Raw genomic sequence first — 13,390 nt, 5'->3', positions numbered from 1 at the left:
CATAAAAAAACACAATATATACATTATATATCAATATATATTAATACAGTCTGCAGGGATACAGTCCGTAAGCACACATGGTTGTATTTCTTTACAAAACGGTTGGGGACCACTGTTCTACAGGATATCCGTGGGGGTCTTAAAAAGCCTTAGATCCAATTATTTGAATTTAAGGCCTTAAATTGTCTAAAATTCTCCTATAATCTCTTAAAAGGTTTTAAATACGATTTTGAAAGTCTTAAAAAGCAATCGACGTTACTTTTATTTAAAATACGCATAAACTTCAGTCTCGCTTTGAAATGTTTTGATTTTTGAGGACGCTAAAACGTCACCTCAGATTTTACCTTGTCGCTGTATTTTTTTGTTCGTATGGTCGTGAAAGGGTCTTAAATTATTTTCAAGTCTTGAAAAAGTCTTAAAATGTCTTAAATTTCACATGTTGAAACCTGCAGAGACCCTGATCCTAAACATTATTGCCACTTCATTTTACACACTGTTACATTTTTAGTTTTTTTTTTTTTTACATATACCACAATGATATCGTACCATGGGTCTAATACCGTGATAATATTGTACCAAGAAATTTTGATACCGGTACATCCCTAGGATTTACCGTATATTCCCGACTATAAACCACACTGATATATAAGATGTACCCAATAAATTCTAGTTTTTTATATGCTTGCCGCATCAGACTTTTAAGCCGCAGATATGTACAGTACGTTGTGAAATGAGAAATTTACACAGAAAGATTTGGTAAATATTTATTTATATGTCTTAATTGTTTCCAACCGGTGCCAGCAAAACCGCTGATCAAACAAAGTTAAAATGTCATTGATGTCTCTTTTCTCCCATTTTAATAGGTTCAAGATGTTTGTCATGATTCTTCTTCCATGTTCTTTGGAAACAGTTCGCGATTGTACAGTTTCCTAAAGGTGAATTTTGTTGCTTAGTCCAATCCCAACATTTAGCTGTTAGCAAAGAAAACTCCATAGATTGGCCGCATTTGTGTATAAGCCGAAGGGTTGAACGCTTGGGAAGCAAATTATAGTTTTGATAATAGGTTATTATTGTCTTGTACAGAATTTAACCAGTTTCCAATTCAATGTGTGGTAAACAATGTTATTTATGGACTGATAAGGAAAAAATGGGCTTCAAGTTTTTCCCCACCAAACTACCATTTTGCAGCCCTATTTTCACGACGCATTCCTGTTAAAAAAAATCTGCATGTATTTTAACAAAAATCCTGGCCAAGCTGCACAGCTTATGCTGACACTGCTGGGCTACATCAGGGTCTTTTCATCAGAATTTTCGGAAACTCTCCTTTATTTCCCCATGCAAAATTTTGAACGGAAATGACCGTTTAAAATAAAAAACGCTTTGGAGCGTTTTAAATGTAATAATGAGCAGAACATTCATTTCATTCAATAAAGAGCTGTGCTCCAATGCTTTTGTCCATATAAGTGTGACACGCTCACATAATGACTTAAAATGCACAACCTTAAAACCACAAACTTGAGCTTGCATTCAAGAAGATTGACATATGTATTTATTTATGTATTTATTTGTTAGTTTAAGACGTTTCCTTTCTTTCACCCCACAGGGAATTGTTTCCAAAGGGGGGAGAATATATTCTGTGAAGCGCCTCTGTGAGAACACAAGGAGAGAGAGAGAGACACACACACACACACACACACACACACACACACACACACACACACTTTCCACAAGCATACACTGAAGAAGAAGAACCAATACAAACTTTCCAGCAGTGCTGACTTGTCCTCTTCACACTTCATTCAATTGAAACCTCCCCCTTTTTTCCCCTTCCTCTCCATAAAACACTTGTTGAAATGTGGACCAGCACCCGAGAGCGAGGGCCCGGCTCCAGACAAGACACACATCGCTGACCTCACCGTTGCCATGCAACCCCCAGCACCCCCCCTTTCCCTAACCCCTGCATTAGGGGAAAGAAAAAAAGAAGATGAGGATGGACGCTGGATGGGCCTTGAAACTCTAAATCTTCACACAAATATCAGTCCTGCTACACAAACTTGTTGTGTGCACACATGTAAGTGTTTTAAAGACAAATACGTGCAATGCAAAATAAGATGTGTGTCTATATCGTTAGTTATTTGTACAGTATCACTTTAGAGTTGTTACTGCTTCTACAACAAGTCTCACAATATCTTTATATGAATATATATATATATATATATATATATATATATATATATATATATATATATATATGTACACATGCATGTATAAATATACAAATATATACATATATATATATATATACAGTGTACATACATGTATAAATATATATATGTATGTATATATGCATACATCTATAAATATACAAATATATACATATATGTATATATATACATGTATAAATATACATAAATATATGTATGTATACATATATATGTATATATATATATATATATATTTAATTATGTGTGTGTGTATATATATATACATACACACAAATGTATAAACATATATGTATAATATATGTATGTATTTACACGTGTGTATATATATGTATGTATGTATATATATATATGTGTATGCATTTGTATATTAATATATATATATATATATATATATATATTATATATAGGTATATATATATATATATATATATATAGGTATGTATGTATACGTGTGTGTGTGACTTTTTTGTTTTTGTTTGCCTGACACATCAGTCTCATTTTATTTTCTATACTTTTTAAAGAGATAAGTTGTCTTTCTCCTTACCAAATGCTGTTTGGGAGAATTATCGCCTGTCCAAGAATGTTTTAAGCCGTGCCATAGAACCACGAAAAGTGTATAAGATCATATAGAGCAATCTCACGTTATCACATTGTTATTCTTAACTCTAACTTATTTCTATATTTCTGAATGTAATATTTTAGGTAGGCGTGGGTATCCTTTAGAAAAGAAATCATTTTTGTTGCCAATTTTGTTACTGCAATATGGTGCCAAGTATACAGAAATGAAGTGTAAAAATGATATGTTTAAAAAAAAAACTCTAAATAAGAATCTGCTTTTATTTGCGTTCCATGTAGCCTGCAACAACAACAGAGTATTTGTACATGATTGTTTTGTTGTTCTGGATGATGGACTTTATTACACTACCTGCGTTCACTTGTCAGATTGTTTCACAAATCACTACTCAAGGATTTTATGTTTTTTGTTTTTTTTGTGATTGGAAATGTTAAAGGTGGGAGTAAAAACATACTTGTTTTTTCTTCCTGCTGCTCATCTTGAGCTGACTTTAGGATATAAGACGCAGTTTTCCTTCACTCCTTCTGAAAAGCAAATAGAGATTTGATTCCTTAGCCCTGTGGATGGCCTGCATGGCCTCTATAAGTGATGCAGTTGTCAAGCAATAAACAACATTAGAGATATTCACCTCTTTGTCACGCTTCTTTTCTCTATGAAATTATAATATTGCAAAACAAATTATTTTGTATTCACTGAAATAAAATACTAATTTAATTTACATCTTTTTGTGCGATAAAAAATGTGTTAATGATATTTTCTGAAGCAATAATACCATATGGAACTCATGTTAAAAATATCATCTTGTTTATTTTCATAACACAATCCTTTCATTATATTACAATATATTTATTTCAGATATATTGTCTACTGTAGAGAACCAGTGGTAAATTATTTATAGAAATGCAAAAAGTTACTTTTTTAATAACACAGTTCATTTTAGATGATTATAATTTATGAATGAACAATAAAAGCATCGTTAAATTAGTTGGAGAAAAGCAAAATGTCACCTTATTTATTTTTATACCACAATAAAATGAATTTAAATATTTAATTAACGAACAAGTTAGTTAATTTTTATTTGTAACAAAGATGTTTACTAATAAGGGCTTCATTATGGCGGCGTTAATGAGGCTGCAGTACCTTATGACGCACAGAGGGGGCGCGCCTCAATGCCTCGGCCTAACGCTCTTTTTTTATACACATAAAATTTGGTAGCAAATTAGTGGACATTTTTTTGCAGTTCCTTAAAGTATAAAAGCTTGACTTAATATATATATATATATATATATATATATATATATAATATTTACATTTGAACTCATATTTCCAATCCCTGTAATTTTGAAATGTTGCTGTTAATTTAAAAGAACTATTGGTTGAACATTTAGAGCCTGTGCAATAAAATTGCCTTTAAAAGTCATTAAACTACAAATTGAACGTTATTAGAGGATATTAGTTTAATGAAAATCTGAGATTAATTTTAACCATACTGTATGAAGAAATGTACTTTTTTAATCCACATCCATATCTAACTTGCATTACCAATAATGACATTAAGGAATTTCAAGAATGTGTCTTTAATATATATTAAGCCCATACATTAAGACAAAAACCATATTAAAAGAAAAGTTTGTTAAATAATTTATTTATGATACAAAGTGTTGTTGTTTTTTCCTTCCTCTATAAGCAATAATATTATTTCAAAGCAACAACAAAAAAATGCTCTCCCAAGTGTGTCAATTACAGTTTTTTTTACACCGCATATTTACAGCATCTTCAAGTGTGTGCAGACTTAAAAGGAAGAAGTTGCAGAAATGAAGCATGAGTGGATGTATTTGTGAAGAAATAAGCGCGTGGAGGAGGGAATAAAAGTCTTCTTTTGCAACATAAGTTATTTGTAAAAAATATATACAATACAATCTGGCTGTACGTATTTTCTATTCCTCTCTCGCCTTTTAGGACAGTGGGTACCCTGCTTTAACTGAGCTTTAGAAGCATCAGAGCCCGTTCACACCTGACATTTGAAACATCCGGATCAGTGTTGCTTCCGTTCATCAAAAATAATAACATGTCAAAAAAAAATAAAAAATGTGCATAAAATTCCCAAAGTCCAAATAATATGTGACAGGAAATGAATGTTTCAAAATGATCCCAAAATCTGCAGAATGACACAAGTTCATAGTTTGTTGTTTTTTTTCAACGTAAAACTCCACAAGTCAGCAGTTTGTCCGCTGGAGTCTTCTTCTTGTTCATGTCAGGTGGAAATGGGCTCACAAAGAGTGCGAGTTCTCTCTGGACTGCAGCTTTAAGAAAGGTGGCGGCTATCACAAAGTGTCCGAGCTGTTGCTACAGGGGCTGACCAGGGCCAAGTTGCTGCCGGCTTTGTGCTTTTTCAAGAGTCTCGTGATTTTCTCGTCGTCCGAGTTGGGGTCCAGCGGTTTGTTGTACTCGTCGTCCTCCTCGTTGTCCGAACTCTCCTTCATTTTCTCCGTCTCCGAGTCGTGCTTCTTCTTGGCCGAGGCCATCTCTGCCGCGTGTCGCTTCCGCCACTTGGTTCTCCTGTTCTGGAACCAGACCTAGTGGAAGCAGAAGGCCATGCTCAGCAAATAATAACAACAATAATAATGATAATAATTATTATATTAATACATGGTACTAGTGTCCTCTGCAGTTGACATTTGTTTTGCATAACAAAGTTTTTTTTTTTTAATTCCCAAGTGACAAAAAATGTCCGCTGCAGAGGTGACCAGTTTAAATCCTATGCAGGCCTTACCTTGACTTGGCTCTCTGTCATTCCTAAGGAGTAGGCCAACCTGGCTCTCTCTGGACCTGCCAGGTATTTGGTCTGCTCAAAGGTTTTTTCCAGTGCGAAAATCTGCTGTCCCGAAAAAGTAGGCCTGGAATGTTTCTTTTTGCCATCTTTGTCCATCATTAAACTGGACTGAGCTGTAAAAAAAAAAGCAGAGAGAGGAAGATGAGAAGTTATGCATAAAAATAATGCTAACTATGACATTTAAATTAAAATGAAAACCAAACTCAAATATAACTCAAATGTGCAAAGTCCCAATGTAAAATGCAAGCATTAAACCATAAAAATAATGCCAAATATGACAATTAAATTATAATGAAAAACAAACTCAAATGTGAAAAGTTCCAACGTAAAATGCAAGCAATAAACCATAAACTTAATGCTAAACATGACAATTAGGAAAAAAAACTCGAATATAAATCCAATGTGCAAATTTCCAACATAAAATGCAAGCAATAAACCATAACAATAATATCAAATTCTCCTTAATTATTATTTCATCACACTGCAAATGTTTGCATTTTAGTTTCATTTATTTTAAGGTGAATTTTAATAATAATGATGAGAAATTAATACATTTAATTAAAATTTTTATCTGGTGTAAATATGGCCAAACATTATAATATTTTGAAATGTGTTAGAAGCAAACAATATATGCCAAAAAAAAAAAAGCATGAATGGCAGTATTTTGTTATGCACATTTCAACTATTTGTGGATGTTTGTTACATTTTGCATGGAACAGAATAAAAACGCAAATAAAAGACTTACACGGACACGGCACACGGGGGTCCCTCCAGGGGGAGCCCTGCATCACGCCCGGCCAGAAGATGGGCGCCCTCCCGGGCAGCTCGGCCAGCGGCTTGGGGTACCTGGACACCGCCGGGCTGAAGTACATCCCGGCCGCGGCGCTGGTGGCCAGGCCGTTGATCCTGGGGAAGCCCGACAGCAGCTGCCCGGCGGTGGTGATCGGTCTCCCCAGGATGTCGCTAATCCCGTGCGGGGTGGCGCCCGAGAAATGCGAGTTGAGGCTGGACAGCGACGGCGCCTTGAAGCCCGCCGGGCTCTGCTGCAGCGCGTACGGGAAGATGGACGTCTTCATCTCGGTCATGTTGTGCAACGCCGCCAGCGGGGTGCTGCCCAGGACGAAAGCACTCTGCCGGTTAGCCTCCATCTGCCCCACCGCTAACATTTGTCACCGCCACTCTCGCTCGGATCAAAAAAAAAAAAAAAAAAAAAGTAGGGACTTGAAAAAAAAAAAAAGTTAATGGAGTTATCCTGGAAACTTCTCCGAAATGTCTCCCGGGGCGAAGAAGTCAGGGGAAGTCTGCAGATGTTTTGTGGGCTTTTTCACCAGAAGCGAGCGTGGACTCTCCCGCGCCGTCACCAGTCAGCCTCTGATAACAGCGCGACCACCTGCACGCGCGGCCTTCCCATTGGACGAGGCCGAGGGTTGCTGTGTTCTGATTGGACGAGAGGCAAAGTCCCGGCCGCTGACTCGCTTTAAGGCTTTGGCGGGCTTGTGATGCCTCGACGTGCTGTCGAAAAAAGGAGCTTCCAGTTGACATAAACCGAGAGGACGTCTCGCTTAAGAATTGGATTTATTAGGACGGGCCGGCATATTAAAAAAAGGCTAGTTCATGTCATTATTATTTCGTTTGTTGAAAAACTACACGCTTATTATTATTTACAATTTTGCTGTAAAGCCGCTTAATATTTAATAACAATCGCACCAAAACGTCTCCAATTAAAAATAACATTAAATTATTTATTATCAGTAATACCTATTTAATTGCTAAAAGTTCTTTAAAACCGTACATTTGTTTTACTAATGTGTAAAAGTTGCAGATTCACAGAGGTAACTTGAATGTGGCAGACCATGCAGTCAATTAAGACCTTGTGCTTAATTAATATAGATCTTAATGACGTCATTATTTTCACATTGGATTTTTCGCAATATAACATCGCATCAAGCGCAGTTATTTGAGCATTCATGAAACAAAATGTGTGGTTGCTGATGTAATGTTCTAAAATAATGAAATAAATCGCTCAAATGTTGCACACATATCTGTGTTATTCGAGTTTGTTTTAATAATGTCAAATAAAGAGCATTCATTAGTATTACTATTTATCATGGCTAATATTTAACTTTTTGGTTTAAAAATAAATATTACAGTGTTTAGTCAAAAGTGTGTGTTCTGGGCACATTGTTAGCAGGAAAAAAAGATGTATGAGTAAAAAGCGTCGGGCTTCAGTCATCACTGTGAGTGCTGTAATATTTTATGGAGATGTGAGAAGGTTGTAAGAGTGAAATATGACCATGTTGTCATCTGAAAGGCACCAAAACGCACCTTATTGCTTCTCATTTTCTCGCCGAAGAAACAGTGTGTGTTTTCTTGCATTCAATTAAAAAAAAAAGCTTTTCTACGCAAGTGATTCACAATTGTGACAGTTTAAGTCTTCGAGCAAATATATTTGTAATGCATCCTCCTCTTGCAGGCGTGTGTGCATTTGGAAATAATGGCTTTAAGATAAGCATTGGGGAAAAACCCACTCATATAAATCCCAGCCTCCATCTTCATGCTACATCAAGCAGTCAGTGGGAGATCAATGACAAAAAAATGGCACTTTTTCTTTTTTTTTTCCACGTCGGCAGCCAACACTGCTCTGCCAACCAAGCCGTCACTATGAAACTATAATTGCATTTGAACTTAATAAATGACTGGCAATTCCTTCCACTAATTCAGCGTTTGAACAAGCCTTAATATGGAAAATCGAATTTAATATTTTAATGCCATGACTAATTCAAAAACCAATTATTTAAATTCAATGTTATTAAAAAAAAATCACTTTTAGAAACTGTATCGAATATTATTTTGAACCTGTTGCTCATGTGGACAAATATGAGGCGGATTTATGCCAATAAAAGTATTGTTATTGGTAATAATGAGACCCTCCAGAGGCTATTGACCATATACCATTTGCCATACTGTCTATATTGAGGTAGAGGGCTTCATAAAGGAAGAAAAGATAAGAGTTATCTGTCTGTCATCTGTGGACACAGATGGCAACGAACGAGCTCACATGGAAAATAGGCAGATGTTTTTGTTTTTCTTTTCTCTTTGCAGCCTTTCAACTGTTGCCCCATCAGAATTATTACATACATAACGTCATCCCTTTTATTCTAAAAATACATGTCAAAATATTAAAACGAAATATATTTTTAATAATATATATCAATTATATATATGCACTACATATATATATATATATATATACATATATATATATATATATATATATATATATATATATATATATATATATATATATATATGTATATATATATATATATATATTTATATATATGTATATATATTTGTATATATATATATACACACATACATATATAATATATGTATGTATATACATATGTATGTATATATATTTTTTATATATGTATGCACACACACATATATAACGTACTGTATGTGTATATATATATATATGTATATATATATATATATATATATATATATATATTTACACACACAAATATATATGACTACATATACATATATATACATATATATGTATATATGTACACATATATATTTTCATATATGTGTGTGTGTGATTGTAGCTGAGATAGGCACCAGCGACCCCCGCGACCCCAAAAAGGGAATAAGCGGTAGTAAATGGATGGATGTGTGTGTGTATGTATGTGTGTATATATATATATGTATGTATTCATACATGTATGTAATGCATGTATATATGTGTGTATGTGGGTATTTATACACTTATTTGTATATACATATACAGTGTATATATATATATATGTATATATATATGTATATATATATATATATTTATATACACACTTGTGCATGCACACAAAATCACACACACGCACGCACGCACACACACACACACACACATGCACATGTACACACACGCACACACACATGCACACCTATAAATATGTAAATGTGTGTATATGTATATATATATATATATATATATATATATATATATATATATACATATATATATATATATATATATGTATATATATATATATATATATATATATATATATATATATATATACATATATATATATATATATATATATATATATATATATATATATATATATATATATATATATATATATATATATACATATATATATATATATATATATATATATATATATATATATATATATATATATATATATATATATATATATATATATATATATATATATATATATATATATAGTTATCCGCTCGAAGGTGAACGCTCAAAAGACAGATTGATATAATAGTAATAATAATTGGGTCTTAAATTGGGTCTGTGACGCCCTCCAGTGGTGAATATTAAAACTGCACACTCTGCTGTTTTATCATAATAATTTGTTAATATATATTTTATATACTGCATACTGTACTTATATTAAAATGAATAGAATACAATTGAGAGGAACGTATCTATATGTACATATATTTTTTAATGGCTTAGACTGAAATATAAAAGAGGAATATAAAATAATCAGAAACCACGTATTCCGAGTGTTGTGGAAAATGTTTTGTTTGTCCTTTTGCCACTAGAAGCAGTGTAGTGTGCCCAGCTAGCTCAGGTTTCAGATAAACTTCTTATAATCTCGTCGAAGTTGAGCACACTCTATCCTAATAATTGATGTTTTTATGGAGTAGAACATTAGCTGGGAAGTGACAATATTTACTGGCACTAATAACTACATTTTAAGAGTTATTTCCTTTTTGTATATAATTGTGTCAAATAATGTAACTGACATATATAAATGAGATGTTTTCAGACATAAAAGTAAACACAACACTTCATTTTATCAATTAAATGTAACAAGCCTGATCAAAGACTGGGCTTTTGTAAAATATTAGCTATAAGCATGATTATATATATATATATATATATATATATATATATATATATATATATATATATATATATATATATATATATATATATGGTTGTACTGTGCACTTATTTATAACTCTACTGATTGTTAGGTTTCTAATATCTTTAATTGCAAACCAGAATAACTGCAATAATAAACAATGATCAAATTAATTTCAACTTTCCTCAGTTCTTATGATCTTTGTTCAGCTGAAATTGTTCATACATATGTGTGTCCCTAATTATGTGTCCGAATAGGAAATACGTTACTTTAATTTCACGCCCTACTTTTAATTGCATTCGGTTTTCGATGAAAATCATGCCCAAAGTTACCCCGTTTTTGGATATCATCTCAGTTATAAAAGTAAAAATTTTGTGTAACAAACTAGATTGTTTGTGCATAAATCCACTATCTAAACTATTACTTCTTAATTATTTTCTGTTACGCCCCCACGCACACACACTCTCCACCGTGACCATGAATGAAAAAAAACGTTACAAGTACACCTCTGCATAACGTTAACGTTCTGGAAGAAAACAATGGAGGGGGCTTAGCTCGTCTCCAACCATGGTCACAGTGAAGCCAAGCTCATATGCTTTGTCATATTGTCTGATTGTAGGACTTTATTTTGTCTCATTCTCTCTGTTGATTGTAGGACTTTATTTTGTCTCATTCTCTATGTTTCTATCAATTATTCTTTTTATCTTTGTTAAAAATGTTTCCATGGTGTCTGTTCAGGGTTTGTTCACTGCACTTCATATGTCCTGCTCTGTGCTGTGTGTGTGCGCATGCTCAGTGCAGAGAAAAAAACAACAGCACAGAGCTAATACTCCCTGTGCACACTCTGACAATGAGAATGCCACTGCCACCTACTGTAGATGATGTGCAAATACACATTATCCGAGTATGGCAAAAAATAGGCATGTTCACCGAAGTGACATGCGGCCATCCTGAAATTGCCCCCCGAGAGGGGCCCGCCATTATTTGAGACGCACTAGCCTAAAAATAATAATTAGTGTGTTTTTGTTTGTTAAGTATAACTGCAAAATAAGCCATTATGGGGTCAAATAAAGTTGTGAGTACCAGCACTAAAAAAAAAAGCAAAAAACATTACTGAAAAAAGTACTCAGATACGCTCTGCTCATCGCCGTCTTTACCAACAAGTCTTCAGTAAAAGTAAAAGTGATGTTAAATGTTCATCACATTTATGTATTTCACATTGCGTTATGCATGTAAAACTTTAATTGTGTGCCATAAAGTGTTTTGTGTTGATATTTGTTGGGGGTCTGGAGTGGATTAATTGGATGTGCATTATTTCTTATGGAGAAAATTGCTTTGTTTTTCGTACGATTCTGTCTTAGACATTTTTGGAACAGCTTAGTGGTAACAGTGACAAACTATTGTATCACTAGTTGCTAGATTTGGGGGGATACCGCAAATATTGGAATCCATCATATACCACAGGTCCTCTATTGCGGATATTGATGCTTTTACTTGAAAAATGCAATAACCTTTGAATATATGTTCAATCAACAAACTTAACTTTTAATAATTTACCAACACATAGCTACATAAACAATACAACAGAATCAAGAAAAACATTTAAAACACTTAAAATAAATCACATCCAGCGTGTACCCAGCCTGTCGCCCGAATGCAGCTGAGATAGGCTCCAGCACCCCCTGCGATCCCAAAAGGGACAAGATGTAGAAAATGGATGAATGGATGGATGGACTGGTAAGTGTGTATACAATAAAGTAAAATGACTATTAAAAAAAGAAAGAAGCAAAAGTTATTATTGTCTCTCATCCAAATGTTTGTCTAAATGTCCCCTGTAACTAAATAACAATTTAATCCCTGAGGTAATTTTTTTCCGCCAACTTAATTGCTGTTTTCTGGAATGATGTGTACTTATCGTTGTGGGAGAACAGTGGATGTAATAATTTCTGCTAGATTTAGAAACCACTGTCTTCACAGTGGGTCAAATACTACTTAAATGAGTTAACATACATCATATTCTTGTTTGGCAGTTCAAATTCTGCGCACTCAAACTTGTGTGTGTTTTTGTGACGTATAAAATAAGTTCAGATGAGTCTTGTTATCCATTGATGGAGTTCTACAACAATTGAATGCAGATCTATGTGCCACCGCTAGATGGCAACCTACATTGACATTCATCTACGAGGTGACCTGCACACTCAGTAACAATACACTACTGCACGGTAGAAGGCTGGGTTTGACATTTATTGAATACTTTTTCGAAAGTTATCTTCTCTTCTTGTATTGAGTAATATTGCATATATAATTTTTTAAAAATTTGCATTCAAACATTTCCTTTTTTCTTTTTTTTGCAGTTGTTTCAGAAAGACATGTCCAGCAGCAGAGACAGAGCAGGTGTTGTTATACCACACTCAAGGACATGTCATGTGTTTATATATTTATGTATGCTGCAACACTGTATAAGTTCAGCATTTTAATAAAAGCACTTTGAAGTTTCTAAGGCTTGAAGACCTTCACAATGAAATACACAACAGGTCATAGCATTAGGTACGCATTGGCCACTTAATATATTTTACATTTTATTTACAGGCTAAAAAACAGTCAAATGTGGCTATGCTGAAAAAAGACAGACTACAGGGACGGCGTGGCGCAGTGGAAGAGTGGCCGTGCGCAACCCGAGGGTCACTGGTTCAAATCCCACCTAGAACCAGACTCGTCACGTCCGTTGTGTCCTGAGCAAGACACTTCACCCTTGCTCCTGATGGGTGCTGGTTGGCGCCTTGCATGGCAGCTCCCTCCATCAGTGTGTGAATGTGTGTGTGAATGGGTAAATGTGGAA

The 13,390-nt window shown here is 34.0% G+C and overlaps 2 protein-coding genes across 4 annotated transcripts in view; one reads left to right on the top strand and one right to left on the bottom strand.

Moving 5' to 3' along the window:
* The window catches only part of LOC133559275 (inositol polyphosphate-5-phosphatase A-like), a 453,585-nt gene extending 450,159 nt beyond the window's left edge, over positions 1-3,426 (top strand). For all 3 annotated transcript variants that reach the window (XM_061910884.1, XM_061910882.1, XM_061910883.1), the window contains one exon: positions 1,604-3,426. In XM_061910884.1, the coding sequence (XP_061766868.1) occupies positions 1,604-1,653 (50 nt within the window). In that variant the 3' untranslated portion in view covers positions 1,654-3,426. The remainder of the gene's footprint in view (positions 1-1,603) is intronic.
* A 975-nt stretch (positions 3,427-4,401) lies between these two features.
* nkx6.2 (NK6 homeobox 2) lies at positions 4,402-6,959 on the bottom strand. Its single transcript, XM_061910886.1, has 3 exons — positions 6,378-6,959; positions 5,573-5,745; positions 4,402-5,375 (listed from the first exon to the last, which is right to left on the bottom strand). Exons 1-3 carry the CDS (start codon positions 6,796-6,798, stop codon positions 5,124-5,126), a joined length of 846 nt encoding a protein of 281 aa, XP_061766870.1. The 5' UTR covers positions 6,799-6,959; the 3' UTR covers positions 4,402-5,123.
* Positions 6,960-13,390: the final 6,431 nt, after the last annotated feature.

Source organism: Nerophis ophidion, linkage group LG09, assembly GCF_033978795.1.
Source record: "Nerophis ophidion isolate RoL-2023_Sa linkage group LG09, RoL_Noph_v1.0, whole genome shotgun sequence".
Lineage (NCBI taxonomy): Eukaryota > Metazoa > Chordata > Actinopteri > Syngnathiformes > Syngnathidae > Nerophis > Nerophis ophidion.
The sequence above is the reverse complement of the archived record's forward strand: the minus strand, read 5'-3'. Positions and strand labels throughout refer to the sequence as shown.

Excerpts from the sequence above, each read along its gene's own strand:
- nkx6.2 (XM_061910886.1), bottom strand. The coding sequence starts at position 6,798 with ATGTTAGCGGTGGGGCAGATGGAGGCTAACCGGCAGAGTGCTTTCGTC. Across the intron at positions 5,746-6,377 it reads CCCCCGTGTGCCGTGTCCGT|CTCAGTCCAGTTTAATGATG; the intron begins GTAAGTCTTTTA and ends TTTTTTTTACAG. Across the intron at positions 5,376-5,572 it reads TGACAGAGAGCCAAGTCAAG|GTCTGGTTCCAGAACAGGAG; the intron begins GTAAGGCCTGCA and ends TGCTTCCACTAG.